Here is a 17,838-nt window from a genome sequence, read left to right on the forward strand (position 1 = left end):
GCCAGGTCACACTTGTAAATGAGAACTTGTTCTCAACTAGTCTACCTGGTTAAATAAAAAATAAAGTACCTTTTCCACCACTGTACTTAAGTAGGCTACATTTAATACCAGCTAGTATATAGTATATTACAGTTATAGTATAGGTATTACATTTAATACCAGATAGTATATTACTGGGTGACTTTCACTTTTTCTTGAGTATTTTTTTTATTAAGGTATATTTACTTTTATTCAGTTTGACATTATTTGTACTTTTTTCACCACTGCTAAAATTTCATCTGGACAGTTGTGAACGGCAAATGAATGTAACGCATATGTTGACCACTAGGTGGTGGTAGAAGACAACTATTGAGGTTTGGGACCATGGTTCGTTGAGCCTTCTATGTGTGAGAAATTGAAGAATAGTTTATTGACAATATAAAAAAATATATTTTCATTGTCACTAAGGCTGAAACAGCGGTAATGTGATACAATTACCTTAATTGAAAACTATCTACAGCTGTTCTACACAAGACCCCTCAAATATATGTTTTCTTTCTTTTTCTCATCACCTATTGTGTCAGTGAATGACAGATGTGTTTGGCAAATAATTGATGGTGCAAATCAAAAATATGTTGCATTCCAGTAACTTCAGCTGTTATGAATGCATGATAATCATGATTGAGGTATTCGGGTTACTCACTAGTTCATAAATAGGCTACATTAGGTATCATTAACCCTGTATACAAATCTCCATAACATACCAACCAGCACTATTTATAAATGTAACTAGGACGCACCTATGATAAAGTACAGTCCAAACTGTGATGTAAATGCAATGTCCCGAGAGTGACCTTATTGTGTGGAACAGTAGAAATAGGGAAACTCATAGATCATAGTTTGGTATAGCCAATTAGTCCACTGTTGGCTTTTGGACATACCTAAAAATCCTATACGGTCTGCAGTCCTTCGGGTCTGACGTCATCACTTCCGCAAGCCCCCCCTCCTCCTCCACTTCCAGTGTCGGCGGCGTTGGCTTCTACCGACAGAATCCAACATGGAGTAACCAGAGATGGGGCTCGTACGGGGCCATCCTCACCGACATCAACGCACGATTTCAATTACCGTATTTCAGCATGGGGCGCGACGGGATTAAATCGGTGGAGGTATTCCAAAGGGATTTACACTCTCGTGGATGCACTCGAATAATTGTAGTGAAGCGCTGAGAGACGAAGAAGAGAAGCAAGAAATAACGCAAACAAACAGAAAAAACACTCGGAAAACTAGGCTGCTACTGCTACGGGTGTGTGATCGAGGTGTTGGACGAGAAGGGCAAGACAAAATGAAGACACCACACAATGTACCCTCGGGTGGGATATTATTGTAGGTGAAACGAAAAAAAATGACCGAGGAAACACACCCAGACGAGTGAGTAGCCTATAACATTAGCTACTTGACAAAAGTAGCCTTAATTCTTATTTTGCATGTGATACGTTCTCTATTTATACCCATGTTATGCATAACGAGAGTGGTGGACCTGAAGTTTTTCTCCAAAGTTGAAAATGCTTTGTTACAATGTAACGTTAGCGGACAGAGGAGCGGGATGGTTAGGCCCCCCCTCGCCCTGCTGAACGACTTCAGTCTCGAACGAGGGAGAAGGGGGGGGGGGGGGGGGGGGGGGGGGGGGGGGGTTGGATCAGAAACATTTTGTAAAGGGTTTACAGTGAAAAGTTTCAAAACTGCACTTCATGTACCATTTGCCATGCCAATAACACGGCAGACGTATAACAACTTTGTATGTTGACCGCTATGTAAAATGATCTGGGTGCACGGTCACGGAAAAGTAGCTTTCGTTTGCATTGTGACGCTGTTGGCTAGAAAGTCTTTCTTTGTGGAGGACTGATATGCCATATCCGCCATTTCTTTTCGGAATCGCTCTCATTTGCATACTGTCCTTCATTCATAAAAATACCGACCGCAAAGGCCGAGGGGGTGCGCGCTGCGTTGGCAGAGTCTATGCGAATATTTAATCATTTTCTAAGTAGGATCAAATATGAATGTCTAGTTGGAAAGTTAATCCTGTTGATCCAGTCTAATGATTACATCGCATTTTACTGCAGTTACCACATTTCCGCCCAAAAGCTTTTTGGTTTTATTATAAGGACCTTGTACATTACGTTAGGCTATTATTCATAAGTTCTGCTGCAATAATAATACATCGGAATTCACTGGAAATTATTTCTAATGCACAGATTGTTTAATTTTTCTCTCTATTTCTACTGGGAAACCCATTTTCACACGAGCCATTTTCTCATGTAAAGTCCATTCCATCTTATAGGCCTACACACTTGCTTTTTAAAATAGATGTCCTATTGTAGCCTCCTCAGAAGGGAGGCGGAGGACCATCCTATTCATTGAATTTCATAAAAGTAGTGAAACACTTAGTTATAATTTTTAGATAACACTATATGTACTAAATATATTCACATTTCACCAAATAATAGGGATGGACAAATATATTTTTTTGACTGAGTACTTGTATGATATGTTTTTTTAATTTGAGTACTTGAAAAACAAAGGTCCACACTGGAAATATGTGTGTGCGCATTTATCTATATGCCAACGATACATCATTTATCATAACCATTACAAATAACAAATCCTAATAGCTAAAATGCCCCAGTCGTCAATTTAAAAAAAAGTGCAGTTTTATAATGAATTCATTGAAACGGTATTTTCACCTGGTTATATTATATCGTGGAACACAATCTTCAAAAAGGTAGTAACCCCTTGCTTGTAGAATCCTATCCTATGCCATAGCGTTGTTTAAAAAATGTATAAAATTGCACCCAAGACTCTTATTTCCCAAGCCGTTAACCACAGTAAAGACACACCCATTTTATAGTAAAAAAAAAACATGATTTAATAGAACAGAATAAAATAGTGTGAAGTGATGTACATCTCCAAGTCTGGAACAATTATTATCAGAGTGATAATTTTTTACCAGGCTCAATTTGGTGAGTTAAAGGACCATTTTTTAGGGTTACAAACCAAAATCTGTCTTTTCGATATAGGTGCATTCAACGTAGTTGGCCTAGGCTTAATGATTCTGAAGAAAATATGCCATTTCTATTTATCAAACTAATGTTTTGCATATTGTGTGGAACCTGTCTATGCTTAGGGCATAGGCTAACCAATTATAGCACAGGCTAACCAATTCTAAACGGCACTAGCAGTTTGCAAAGTAGTGTTGCCATAGTCATAAACCCTGCCTATTTGTACAATTTCTCTTCTTAATATCAGATTTAAACCTAACCCTTAACCTTAAATTAAGTCCAAAAAGTTTTTGTTTTCATACATTTTTACAATATAGACCATTTTGACTTTGTGGCTGTGGTAACTTGTAGCCTGAGCGGAAATTAGACTGGGTGCAATTATTCCAAAACTACAGCTTGTTGTTGGAACACAGATTTCTTTACTTCAGTCAACCAGTCCATTTTGAATTTGTGATTAAACTGTTGTTATTTGGCAAGGAACGTTGCTTGTGTATCTCATCAGTTAGATGCATTTTTTTCCCGAAGGCCGAGCGGGAGGTTGTGTGTGGCACTTAGCATGTGTAGAGGGAGTGGTCGGAACCCAATTGAGTGAGACATGGTGGGAAAGGACATTTGGGGAGAAGAACGGTTTGATACATACATTTGACATTAGTCATTTAGCAGATGCTCTTATCCAGAGCGACTTACCGTAGTTAATAGGCCTACATCATTTTTCATACTCGTCCCCTTTGGGAATCGAACCGATAACCCTAGCATTCCAAGCCGCCATGCTCTACCAACTGAACCACACGGGACCCACTTGGTTTCGTTTTTGTTTGCCCCGCAAATGCATATGTACAAATTGAACACGAGTTGAAGCAAATTAACGTTGTCTTCAAAGATGAGTTTCGACCAAATGTTTTTACAGTATTTGAAAAACGTGATCTCTGGTTAAAGACAGTTAGGATGTCCGTTCCTGTACTCAAATTACTCACACCCATCCCTACCAAAATAACCGATTAAAACGCACTGTTTGCAATGGTCTGCAGTAGCCTCAACAGCACCCTCTAGGGCAGCACCTTGGGGTAGCCAGAGGACAGCTATTTTCTGTCCACCTCTGAGTACATTGACTTCAATACAAAACATAGGAGGCTCATGGCTCTCACACTTCCATAGACTTATACAGTAACCCTAACCATATGTATACTTGTTGTATTTGTTCTTCTTCTTAGTTTACCTTTCACTTACTTAGCTAATGTAGCAAATTTAGCCTACTCAACAACCTGACTCAGAGGTGGCATAAGCGTTTCCAACACTTCAACTCTTCCAAGTCAAGATAAGCTTTTGGTTTCATTCATTTATTGCCACTGTGGCCCACCAACTGCTTGCTATATACACTACTGTTTGATTGTACACCATGGATTGCATTTTGGGTTTACTAACATGTTAGTTCTAGTTTGTTGACTATAACGTTAATATGGTGACAGCGATGTAGGCTGTGTAGTGGTTAGAAGTTACGATATGAAGGTTTGGCTTGTTAGAGGTTTATTGTGCCTGGTCACAGGCATCTGTTCTGTTGTGCACTGAATTCCACAAGCGAAGGGGAAAGGAGCGAGGAGTAGCGTAGATCGAAGGAATTAAGTGATGATTCTGTATGTGGCTGCTATGAAAGTGAACTGTGGGTGATAAGATCAGCTAGTTGCAGGCAAGCATGTGCAAGGCGGCATTGAATGTGTCACTTTGATTACTCCAATTTGTCTCTCGACCGGTGCGCCTAGGATATAAACTTTCATTTGTAGGCTAGGTTGTAGCAACCTCACGATGGGTATAGGGCAAATTCGATTATCATGTAGTAGCCAAAACCTGTTGTTACACTGAGCTGGGCGAATGGAATATGAATGACACTCATCCATGCTGTCGGCCAGGGTGAATTCAGAAAAAGTGGGATTTTTTTTTTGCATTTCAGTCTTTTGTAATGTCTTTTGATGTCTAGCCAACATGTTAGCCCAACAAATGATACAATGGTCATCCCTAATATTAAATGGCACTCACCACAACTGGCCTACACGTTCTATAAGGCATATGTTTCTGGGTGTAGAGTACAGAGGGGTAGAGAGGTTTGGCAATAAAGGTGCTGTTGCTCATAGCATTATGTCCTTTGTCTTGCGTGTAGAGATTTGGCAATAGCCTACTCCTTCAGGTCATTGGTTATCTTTTCTTACAATGATTTCTGGTACACTCACACACACCTATAGGTAAACACATGACTCGGATGGTAATGTAAAGGGAAATCTAATAGTTTGAGCTTGGGAAATATTTACCCAAACTGAAAGTGCTAAAAGAAGCAGGTTACTTCAATCCATAACCGTTGGCGTTGACATTTCTTAAGCAATTGAACATGATTGAATGGTGGGAATGTTGGAACAAAGTGGCCTTGGCAACGTTTCATGTGTGCACAAAAGGATACGTGGGATGCTCAAGTTCTCTAATGATATCACAGGTTTTAGTACCCTCGAGCAACAGGCCAAAGTAGTTACACAACAGTGTTCCTGCAAATTCCAGCTACATACAGTACACAACTGTTAGACTGTTTTATTATATCTATCCAAATGGCTAAATGTGGTCCAGTTTTATTGATCTAAGTGCAATAAAACTCAGCTGTACTATTCTAGACAGCAAATTTGTGAGGCGTTGCCTTGCATTCCCCCAAATGTGCATATGTGCACCCCCCCTGTTTCCGGAGGTTTGGTTGGCTATTGATCACAGTAATGATGCCACAGAACCAACCATTTCTGAGCTGTCAATAATGCCACCGAGGGGAGAAAATGACATTGAGGAAAGGTCAACACAACTGTCCCCAGCTTCCCAGCCCCATTACTGCCCTGGATCGATTTCATATCAACCCTCCCCTTCCATGAGCTGGGCCGGCAGAGTTCAGCTCAACAACGGCAGAGATTAAACTATTGGAGCAAAATTGTTGCTGTTGTCATTTTCCCCCTACCGAAAGGTTGTTTGAACGTCAACAAAAAAGATGCCTCATTGCCCATAGGCTTATTGTCTATCACCAATGATACAAAGCTTGTTATTACATGAATAATACTGTACTTCATTCATGTGCTTTACTTGTAGACTGTCTCATTCATTCTAAGGTCTTGATCCTGACTTAAACTGTCCAAAACTTTGAGGGACTCAAAGGTGGCCAACCTCTACACTACAAATACTGTTGGGCTTTTTTCCGAGTGATTGGGAAGTCATTCTCCATGTTTGCCATTTGGGCTACAGGCCATGTGACATGACTAATGGAAGATGGATTTCCTTTACTTCAGTTCAATAGTGGCATCGCACATGTCCACATTCTGCCTCTATCGACCTGCTCGCGTTTTGGATATCTGTTGACGGGGGAGCTCATGTGAAAGCGCTGCACCAAGGTCACAGAGTGCCTTTTTCCTTTTTCCCCCAGTTTGGTTGACTTGGTTAAAGAGCATAGTCACTCTCTTTGTGATGCGAGGGAAATCATTCTCAGTGTTTGGCAGTGACCAAGTGAAAACACTCCATCTGCTCCATCTCTCCGCTGATAGGGGAACTGTGATCTGACCATTTTGTATGGGGGTGATGTCATAAGCATGTGTGGAGTTTGCATTAGTTTTCCCCGGTGTCAGTGGACCACCTGAGGCAACAGTGTGCTGGAATGGCTGAACCTGTACATCCAGTGTACAGCCGGTGGGACATTGGCGCAAAGTTCGCTTTAGCAGCGTCAATGGCAAGGTCCCACGTGAACGGTTTGACATGACTAGTTTAGCAGATATTAGTTTTGGGCAGGTAAAAGGCACTTCAGTTTACTGTAGCAAAAAAACGAGTTATATTCCTAGTTATTCCCATCCCAATGTACAGTACATTTGCCCCAATAGAGGTTTGAAAAGACTGTCCCCCAAAAAAATCACACCAAAAAAAACTCAGAAGCTTCTTTTGGAAGTGTAGCCCACAACTTTAAGACAATAACTTATCCAGTAGAAAATTGTCACGAACATACTCAGTCTTGATGCCCTATTGAGGACCAATCAACACTACCAACAGGCTTTTTCGCTAATAGATTATTGGATTTTATGTGATTGTTTGTGTTTTGGGGGTTAAAGGCAGATGAGGTAAGATTAGGGAAGCCCTATCACATCCTTTTCTTATCAGCGAAAGGGTGCAGAGGTTGGAACAATTGAGTTTTTACATTTTTTTTATCCCCGTGTGTCAGTTTGTTTTATTTGATCAGTTTATTTTGGCAGTAGGTTTGACAGTGTGGTTATGGAACAGCTGTTTAGGCAACAATTACATTTCTGTACGCAAATACCTTTCGGTATGCAAAATGAAAACTGCTGTTAAACTACAGTACCAGTCACAAGTTTGGACACCTAATTATTCAAGGGTTTTTTCTTTATTTTTTAAACTATTTTCTACATTCTAGAATAATAGCGAAGACTGAACTGAAATAACACACATGGAATCATCTAGTAAAGAAGTATCTCCTTTCCTATAGTAGTAGTGGTGTTGTGTGTCTGGAGTATATTAATAAATATATGTTGCACTCTGTCTGCAGTGCCACCACCAGGCATGTGGTCTGTAGCCACAGATTACATGCCTCTCATTTTCTATCCAATTTCAGCTGCCAGCCATACTATGACATCTTCATTCTGAATTTAGTATACCTTCCATATCAAGGTCCCGTAAATACTAGCGCGTACTATACTAATTGGAGATGTCTAGGGTGAGGGATGTTGTATAGTAAAGGGGTGAAACTGTGGTGTAGATATTGGAGGAGGCGAACAGTCGACGTGGAGTCATACATGCATATGTATTTATATTAAGAAGAAAAAAGATGACCACTGAGTTTTATTATAGAGTTCACCTACCTTATGCCCAATCCACATTTTATTTTGATATATATATATATATATATATATCAGTCAGATGTTTACATACACTTCGGTTGGAGTCATTAAAACTAGTTTTTCAACTACTCCACTAATTTGTTAACAAACTATAGTTTTGGCAAGTCGGTTAAGGACATCTACTTTGTGCATGACACAAGTAATTTTTCCAACAATTGTTTACAAATTATTTCACTGTATCATAATTCCAGTGGGTCAGAAGTTTACATACACTAAGTTGACAGGAAAATTCCAGAAAATGTCATGGCTTTAGAAGCTTCTGATTGACTCAAATTATGTCAATTAGCCTATTGGATGTGTACCTGTGGATGTATTTCAAGGCCTACCTTCAAACTCTGTGCCTCTTTGCTTGACATCATGGGAAAATCAAAAGAAATCATCCAAGACCTCAGAAACAAATTTGTAGACCTCCACAAGTCTGGTTCATCATTGGGAGCAATTTCCAAATGCCTGAAGGTACCATGTTCATCTGTACAAACAATCGTACGCAATAAACACCATGGGACCACACCGCCGTCACACCACTCAGGAAGGAGACACGTTCTGTCTCCTAGAGATGAATGTACTTTGGTGCGAAAAGTGCAAATCAATCCCAGAACAACAGCAAAGGACATTGTGAAGATGCTTCCTAGGCCGTCATTGAAATTAAAAATGTGTTCTTAACTGACTTGCCTAGTTAAATAAAGGTATTTAAAAAAATGGCGCCCAAAAATACAGATTTCCGATTGTTATGAAAACTTGAAATCGCCCTAATTAATCGGCCGACCTCTAATGGAGAGTAAAGAGAAGATCCCACCATTAGCATACAATAACTCCATTGGTTTCAGTTCTGGTGGGACTGGACTATTTTGGGCTAGAATATGAATATTTAGGCCTTAACCCTACTTGTTTGTTGGAATCGTTTATCCCAATCAAAAATCAACCTATTTCATGTACAGTTGTCTATGAACCTCTGAGCCTTGATGGACCCATTTCTGCACTGCTTTGCTTTGTCTGGTTCATTAAGTAACAGAACAGCCTCTTCTCCACACCTCAAACTCAAGGAAAGTATCCCATGACGTTAACTTTGTTACCGGCCAGCACCTTGTACAAAATCCTCATCACTAGATATGCTTGGGCCGTTTATGATTGCCTGTGATAGAGAAACAAGAGCTTGGAGGGGAAACCGATGAGCTGTCCTGGATGGGAGCTGCCAGAGAGGAAAAAGGATAGGGAGAGGAAAGAAAGGGGACTATCGATCACCTATGTTCCTCTATTCTGAGCCATGGATGACATCACCCCAGGTCTTTCACACCTACCCGTGGGTTGGGTTTGTACATTGTAAACCTTTTAACCTCCTGTTATGAGCCTGACAAAGTTAGGACACCGGGCAAACACTCCTGATAGAAGTCCAGTCAGAGCTGAGTAATATTCAACCCACATTCTTCTGACCTGCTTGCTAGCAAGAGCCATGGAATGTACATGCTCTTTGCTCTCTGTTTTCAGTTGCTTCAAATTCCTTTAGTGCTCAGTGAGGATCCTGTGTGTGAGAATAAGGCCATGTTCCCCCGCTTCTCCCCTCACCCCTCCTTGACGGATGAGGATGGAGTGTGCTGTGTGCCACTGCCGGCAAATGCGGAATGGCTGCCGGGCGATGACTCATGCTCAACACACACACACTCCACTCTCTCGCTCCCTCTGTCTCTCGCACACACACACACACACACACACACACACACACACACACACAAGCGCCATCTGCTTGTCAAGGAGACTGAATCATACGGTACGTGGGGAAGCACTTTTGAGCAAACAGCCTGGAAATTAGGCACGGCCGCTGCTGCTTCCACCATGGTCAGACTGGTGATTGGGATGTTGCGTCGTTTCGCACACCGCAACCGTCTACCGATGGAGACCACGAGGAATTTGTGACCGTGGCCGCGGGGTGTAGGAGAGATGTCCGATTATAAAAGGCAAGCCGCCCGGTTTTGTATTTCTGCTGCTTCCCCTGGTTCTGCTAGCCATGTCTTTCTGTGTCTACTCTGCAGTGTTCTCCTCCTCGCTCATATTCTGGGTGGCTGTTGCTGGAGGGGCTGCTGCTCGTGACTACTGCTTGGTTAGGATACGGTTTTGTTTTGGCTGTGGCAGAATAGGTTAGATGAGCGAAGCAATGCTGCCACCTTTTTACAGAGGAGATTTGGTGTTTCTGTAAACGGCTTGTGCTCTCAGGGCTTTAGATGTGTAATCATAGGTGAGTACATTCGCTGGCACTCTGCGAGATTGTTATGAATCATCCATGTGGGCTCCGTGTTCATGGATCTCAGGGAGACGGATCGTCAGCCTTGTTTGCAAAGACGGGCTTTATTCAGACATTCTCTTCCTTTTTTCCCAGGTTATTGGTCAAAACTCAATAAATATTCATTGTGTTTGTAAGTGCCGCCAGGGTATCTGGGATAATCATATGGTGTGTGTGTGTGACAGAGAAGATGTGGGAGAGAGGGGTGACCTCTGCAGAGGGAGAGGAATTACTCCCCTCTTTAGTATGTACTATTATGGCCGCTGCATTCCAGGGGTGTCAACAAAACCCGAGCTTATCGTGCTCTGGGGGTGGGTGGGCTGTGGAGTCATCATCCCTAAAACTGCCTGTCCCTCAGTATTTGACAAAGAATTGGCCATGTCTAGTGCCACATACACCCAATTCATAAGCACTGGTGTCTTTGTCTGGGATGATATATATATATATATATATATATATGTATGGATTGCTGCTGATTTTATTTTATTTTATTCATTTGTAACCCTTTTGCATTTTCGCTTTTAGTTAGGTGTCCTTATTTCTCTGGTGTGCATTTCTCATGTGTCTTGGCATGGTAGGTACATGTCTGAGTTGGGCCTAGCTTGTCTGAGGGTGTATGTGTGGGAGTGTTAGTGGATGTGTACCATCACCCATGCTCTCTTCAAATGCCAGATGGACAGCTAGTTTACCATATTAAAACCCATGGGCACATAGACATCTTTCAACTGCTATGGGCGTAAAATTCCTGCCCAATATATCGCCAAATAGTTTGATCTGAGGTAGTGTCATGCGCACAATTGTGCTGTACCCATGGTATAGCAATGCTGATTCTTACAGGACTAGACTTGCCTCAGTATCCCTTTGAGAGGCTGTGATGACTAGAAAGACAAATGTAAATGTGCATGAGGAGTAGTGTGAGGGTGCGATTAGGGAGGTGACAGGTTTGAGAATCAATGGAGATTTCGGCGGCCATGACTTTTTGTAAATCTGCGTTCTTCATATCTGGTTTCGGGGCAGCTGCTTGAATAGCTGATATTTGGTACCCTTTTTCAGCAGCTTGGCGATATCATTTCAATACTATGTCATGCAAAGCCATACCACTGCTAATGGGAGTTCTTCTTAATAGCTGTGTTTAATTGGTGCTAGTTTGTTTGTGTCCTTTCAAATATGGCAGAAGGTGAGGGGGTGATGCAGAGTACGTTCGCGGACCAATTTCACAGCGCAGATGTACGCGTGACTCAATTTTTTGGGGGGGGGGCTTGTTCACGAAAAAGGGGTTTCGTCCTGTGGCTGTATGCAAATATGTAGGTTTCATTTGTATCAGTAGTTTTGTTTTGTTGTGTTTGCACTGCAAAGCAGGTCCACGATTGTGACCTCGTGTCACCTCATGTTTCAGCGTGATAATCACCGGCCCCATGTTGCAATTATCTATACACAAGTCCTGGAAGCTAAAAATGTCCCAGTTATTCCATGTCCTGCATAGTCACCAGACATGTCACCCATTGAGCATGTTTGGGATGCTCTGGATTGACGCGTACGATAGTGTGTTCCAGTTCCCGCCAATATTCAGCAACTTCGCACAGCCATTGAAGAGGAGCGCGACAACATTCCACAGGCCACAACAGCCCGATCAACTCTATGCGAAGTAGATGTGTCTCGCTGCGTGAGGCAAATAGTGGTCACACCAAATACTGACTGGTTTTCTGATCCACACCCCTACTTTTTTCTAAGGTACAGTATCTGTTACCAACAGATGCAGTCATGTGCAATCCATCGATTAGGGCATAATGAATTTATTTCAGTTGACTGATTTCTTTATAGGAACTGCAACTCAGTAACATTTTTGAAATTGTTGTATTTATATTTTTGTTATAAAATATAAATGCAACAATTTCAAAAAATTTAGTGAGTTACAGTTCATATAAGGAAATTAGTCAATTGAAATAAATTCATTAGGCCCTAATCGATGGATTTTATGTTAATGTCAGATTATTTTTTTCCCCACAAAAGGGCTTTATTACAGATAAATACTCCTCGGTTTCATCAGCTGTCCGGGTGGCTGGACACACATGATCCCGCAGGTGAAGATGCAGAGTGTGGAGGTCCTGGTCTGGCTTTTGTTACACATGGTCTATGGTTGTGAGGCCGGTTGGACAGTACGTCCAACCGGCCTCACAACCATAGACCATGTGTAACAAAATGTTCTAAAACAACTTTGGCTTTTGGTAGAGAAATTAATATTCAATTAATCAGCTTTGGTGGGCATTCCTGCCAATTGCACGATCTCTCAGCTTGAGATATCTGTGGTATTGTTGTGTGACACAACTGCACATTTTAGTGGTCTTTTATTTCCCCCAGCACAAGGTCCACCTGTGTAATGATCATGCTGTTTAATCGGCTTCATATGCCACACTTGTCAGGTGGATGGATTATCTAGGCAAAGGATAATGCTCACTAACAGGGATGTAAACCAATTTGTGCACAACATTTGAGAGAAATAAGCTTTTTGTGCGTAACTAACATTTCTAGGATCTTTTATTTCAGCTCATGAAACATGGGACCAACACTTTACATGCTGCGTTTATATTTTTGTTCAGTGTAGTATATTCAGTGTATAACACACATCCAGGCTGCGTAAGGGCTATTTGACCGAGGAGAGTGATGGAGTGCTGTATCAGATGACCTGGCCTCCACTATCACCCGACCTCAACCCAATTGAGATGTTTTGGGATGAGTTGGACCGCAGAGTGAAGGAAAAGCATTCCTCATGAAGCTGGTTTAGAGAATGCCAAGAGTGTGCAAAGCTGTCATCAAGGCAAAGGGTGGCTACTTTAAAGAATCTAAAATTATATTTAGATTTGTATAACCCTTTTTTTTGGTTACTACATGATTCCATATGTTATTTCATATTTTTGATGTCTTCAAATGTACAATGTAGAAAATAGTCCAAATAAAGAAAAACCCTTGAATGCGTAGGTGTGTCCAAACCTTTACTGGTACTGTGTGTGTATGTCCAGTTGAAGTTGGAAGTTTACATACACCTTAGCCAAATACATTTAAACTCAGTTTTTCACAATTCCTGACATTAAATCCTCGTAAAAATGTTTTAGGTCAGTTAGGATTACCACTTTATTTTAAGAATGTGAAATGTCAATAATAGGTAGTGATTTATTTAAGCTTTTATTTCTTTCATCACATTCCCAGTGGGTCAGATGTTTACATACACTCAATTAATGTTTTTTTAAATTGTTTAACTTCGGTCAAATGTTTTGGGTAGCCTTCCACAAGCTTCTCACAATACGTTGGGTGAATTGACCCCTTCCTCCCGGCAGAGCTGGTGTAACTGAGTCAGGTTTGTAGCCCTCCTTGCTCGCACACGCTTTTTCAGTTCTGCCCACAAATTTTCTATAGGATTGAGGTCAGGGCTTTGTGATGGCCACTCCAATACCTCGACTTTGTTGTCCTTAAGCCATTTTGCCACAACTTTTGAAGTATGCTTGGGGTCATTGTCCATTTGGAAGAACCATTTGTGACCAAGCTTTAAGTTCCTGACTGATGTTGCTTCAATATATCCACATCATTTTCCTTTCTCATGATGCCATCTATTTTGTTTGTGAAGTGCACCAGTCCCTCCTACAGCAAAGCACCCCCACAACATGATGCTGCCACCCCTATGCTTCACGGTTGAGATGGTGTTCTTCGGCTTGCAAGCCTCCCCCCCCTTTTCCTCCTAACATAACGATGGTCATTATGGCCAAAGGGTCATCAGATCAGAGGACCTTTCTCCAAATAGTACAATCTTTGTCCCCATGTGCAGTTGCAAACTGCAGTCTGGCTTTTTTAATGGTGGTTTTGGAGCAGTGGCTTCATGCTGAGCGGCCTTTCAGGTTATGTCGATATAGGACCCGTTTTGGTTTTTACCTTTATTTAACTAGGCAAGTCAGTTAAGAACAAATTCTTATTTTCAATGATGGCCTAGGAACAGTGGGTTAACTGCCTTGTTTAGGGACAGAACAACAGATTTTTACCTTGTGAGCTCGGGGATTCAATCTTGCAACCTTTCGGTTACAAGTCCAAAAATCAATGCTCTAACCACTAGGCTACCTGCCGTTTTACTGTGGATTGGATACTTTTGTACCTGTTTCCTCCAGCATCTTCACAAGGTCCTTTGCTGCTGTTCTGGGATTGATTTGCACTTTTAACACCAAAGTACGTTCATCTCTAGAAGACAGAACGCGTCTTCTTTCTGAGCGGTATGACGGCTGCATGGTCCCATGGTGTTTATACTTGCGTACTATTGTTTGTACAGATGAACGTGGTACCTTCAGGCATTTGGAAATTGCTCCCAAGGATGAACCAGACTTGTGGAAGTCTACCATTTTATTTCTAAGGTCTTGGCTGATTTCTTTTGATTTTCCCATGATGTCAAGCAGAGAGGCACTGAGTTGGAAGGTAGGCCTTGAAATGCATCCACAGGTACACCTCCAATAGGCTAATTGACATCATTTGAGTCAGTCAGAAGCTTCTAAAGCCATGACATTTTCTGGAATTTTCCAAGCTGTTTAAAAAGGCACAGCCAACCTAGTGTATGTAAACTTCTGGCCATCTGGAATTGTGATACAGTGAAATAATCTGTCTGTAAACAATTGTTGGAAAAATTACTTGTCATGCACAAAGTAGATGTCCTTAACCGACTTGCCAAAACTATAGTTTGTTAACAAGAAATTGGTGGAGTGGTTAAAAAACAAGTTTTAATGACTCTAACCTAAGTGTGTGTGTGTACTGTTAAAAAGTTTGGGGTCACTTAGAAATGTCCTTGTTTTGAAAGAAAAGCAAAAACAATTGTCCAGTAAAATGACATCAAATTGATCAGAAATACAGTGTAGACATTGTTAATGTTGTAAATGACTGTAGCTGGAAACGGCAGATTATCTTTTAATGGAATATCTCCATAGGTGTACGGAGGCCCATTTATCAACAACCATCACTCCTGTGTTCCAATGGCACGTTGTGTTAGCTAATCCAAGTTTATCATTTTAAAAGGCTAATTGATCATTAGAAAACACTTTTGCAATTGTTAGCACAGCTGAAATCTGTTGTGCTGATTAAAGAAGCAATAAAACTGGCCTTCTAGTCAGAGTTGCAAAGCAAAAGCCATATCTCAGACTGGCCAATACAAATAAAATATTAAGATGGGCAAAAGAACAGAGACTGAACAGAAGAACTCTGCCTAGAAGGCCAGCATCCCGGGGTCGCCTCTTCACCGTTGATGTTGAGACCGGTGTTTTGCCGGTACTATTTAATGAAGCTGTCAGTTGAGGACATGTGAGGCATCTGTTTCTCAAACTAGACACTCTAATGTACTTGTCCTCTTGCTCAGTTGTGCACCGGGGCCTCCCACTCCTCTTTCTATTCTGGTTAGTGCCAGTTTGCGCTGTTCTGTGAAGGGAGTAGTACACAGAGTTGTATGAGAACTTCAGTTTCTTGGCAATTTCTTGCATGGAATAGCCATCATTTCTGAGAACAAGAATAGACTGACGAGTTTCAGAAGAAAGTTCTTTGTTTCTGGCCATTTTGAGCCTGTAATCGAACCCATAAAATGCTGATGCTACAGATACTCAACTAGTCTAAAGAAGGCCAGTTTTATTGCTTCTTTAATCAGAACAACAGTTTTCAGCTGTGCTAATATAATTGCAAAAGGGTTTTCTAATGATCAATTAGCCTTTTAAAATGATAAACTTGGATTAGCTATCACAACATGCCATTGGAACACAGGAGTGATGGTTGTTGATAAATGGGCCTCCGTACACCTATGGAGATATTCCATTAAAAGATAATCTGCCGTTTCCAGCTACAGTCATTTACAACATTAACAATGTCTACACTGTATTTCTGATCAATTTGATGTCATTTTACTGGACAATTGTTTTTGCTTTTCTTTCAAAACAAGGACATTTCTAAGTGACCCCAAACTTTTGAACGGTTGTGTGTGTATGTGTGAGCACCTGCTCTATAATTTCACTGTCCCTCTTTCCCATGCTAACTGACTGACCCCAACTTTCTCCCTCTGGCAACCATACAGTGACAGCTACATTGTGCGTGTCAAAGCGGTGGTCATGACCCGGGACGACTCGAGTGGCGGTTGGCTGGCCCAGGACGGTGGGTGCCTCAGCCGTGTGGGCGTGTGCAAGGTGCTGTCGGCCGAGCTGCTGGGCCGAAGCAGCTTCCTCATCCACGGCGAGCGCCTCAAAGACAAACAGGTGAAGACCCAGCTAGCACTCAGACCCAAATCCCGAGTAACAACAGTAACAATTAGCTCACTAGCTTCCGAAGTAAGAAGTGTCGTTGGTAAAGTGGGATCGAATCCCGTCCAGGGCAGACGAGGGTCGATTCTGTCACACACATTTTAGAATGTATTCACAAATCCTTTATTGTCACCAGTTAACGTTTTTCGGGAATGTCCATGTCACCCAAATGTGTTTGTCAGATATCGGTCCTCAGCTTTTTTCTCTGTTGCTCTTTCTGTTCCTTTTATAGATAATTCAGGTTGTAGAATCAGTGTGGGCTTGATGTAAAGACGATTGTAGTTCGAGCATACTTTGTTAGGAGCATGGTTTAGTTTATAGTCCATTCAAGTGTGCCTCCTCCCAGGTGATTCTGGAATGCTTCCTGAAGAAGGATCTGGTGTACACCAAGGCCACGCCCACATTTCACCACTGGAAAGTGGACAACAAGAAGTGTGGCTTGACGTTCCAGAGCCCGGCCGACGCACGTGCCTTCGACCGTGGGGTCAGGAAAGCCATGGAGGATCTGACGGAAGGTACGGGAGGGGAAGGCGAGGACTATGAGGGCTGTGTCTCAATGCTCTTGAATGGTATACATCTTTTAATAGCCACTGATAGATGGAAGAGATGGATTGGTAACCACCATGTTGGTTTACCTTATCAAATGCGTTCAGATCATCATAGTAAGAAAAGGAAGATGTTTGATTCTTTGGGGATGTGGAAGTCCAGATGAAGTTTTTCAGCCTCCTGCGCTGCAGGTTACTCACTATTGGCTCGTTCTGCCATCTTTGTTTTCCAGGATCTACCACCTCTTCTTCGACCATCCAGAACGAGGCAGAGTTGGGTGACGACGATGTTTTCACTGTGAGTTCCTCTATTGTAGTTTTAAACACCAGCAAGTTCAGGGACATTATGAACACTTGAGAGAATCCAAGTTTGTCTTTTTTGGTTAGGGTCAGGATTTTAGTCCCACCCAAAACTCTGGGCTTCATATCAATGGAGACTAGATGTTTCCCATCTATGGTCATGGCTGTCCACTTGCATGTTGGACTCCATATTGTTTCCGTCTGCAAGATCACCTCTAGTCTGTGCTTGGTCAGACTTTTCTCTCGCCTTCACTTATAGTCCTTTTTCTTTTTGGAAGAACGTGTGAACCAAAAGCTATTTTTATTTGGCCCATTTCGGGAAGAGATGGCCCTTTGTTTTTGAGTAAGACATGGCTGGTGTGATAGTAACAGGCGGCTGGTGGGGGGAAGGAAGGAAGGGTAGGTATCCTGTAGTGTTTTGACCAGACTCCGCCGCCGCTTGGCATTTTGGTTTGTCGCCGT

At 41.8% G+C, this 17,838-nt stretch overlaps 1 protein-coding gene across 2 annotated transcripts in view; it reads left to right on the forward strand.

The window, feature by feature from the left end:
• Window positions 1-990: 990 nt before the first annotated feature.
• LOC109865675 (sprouty-related, EVH1 domain-containing protein 2) overlaps window positions 991-17,838 on the forward strand; it is a 28,153-nt gene continuing 11,305 nt past the window's right edge. For both annotated transcript variants that reach the window (XM_020454042.2, XM_020454043.2), the window contains exons 1-4: window positions 991-1,407; window positions 16,309-16,486; window positions 16,878-17,046; window positions 17,310-17,374. In XM_020454042.2, coding sequence (XP_020309631.1) covers window positions 1,382-1,407; window positions 16,309-16,486; window positions 16,878-17,046; window positions 17,310-17,374 — 438 coding nt within the window. In that variant the 5' untranslated portion in view covers window positions 991-1,381. The remainder of the gene's footprint in view (window positions 1,408-16,308; window positions 16,487-16,877; window positions 17,047-17,309; window positions 17,375-17,838) is intronic.

The sequence above is a fragment of the Oncorhynchus kisutch genome, linkage group LG20, assembly GCF_002021735.2.
Source record: "Oncorhynchus kisutch isolate 150728-3 linkage group LG20, Okis_V2, whole genome shotgun sequence".
Classification (NCBI taxonomy): domain Eukaryota; kingdom Metazoa; phylum Chordata; class Actinopteri; order Salmoniformes; family Salmonidae; genus Oncorhynchus; species Oncorhynchus kisutch.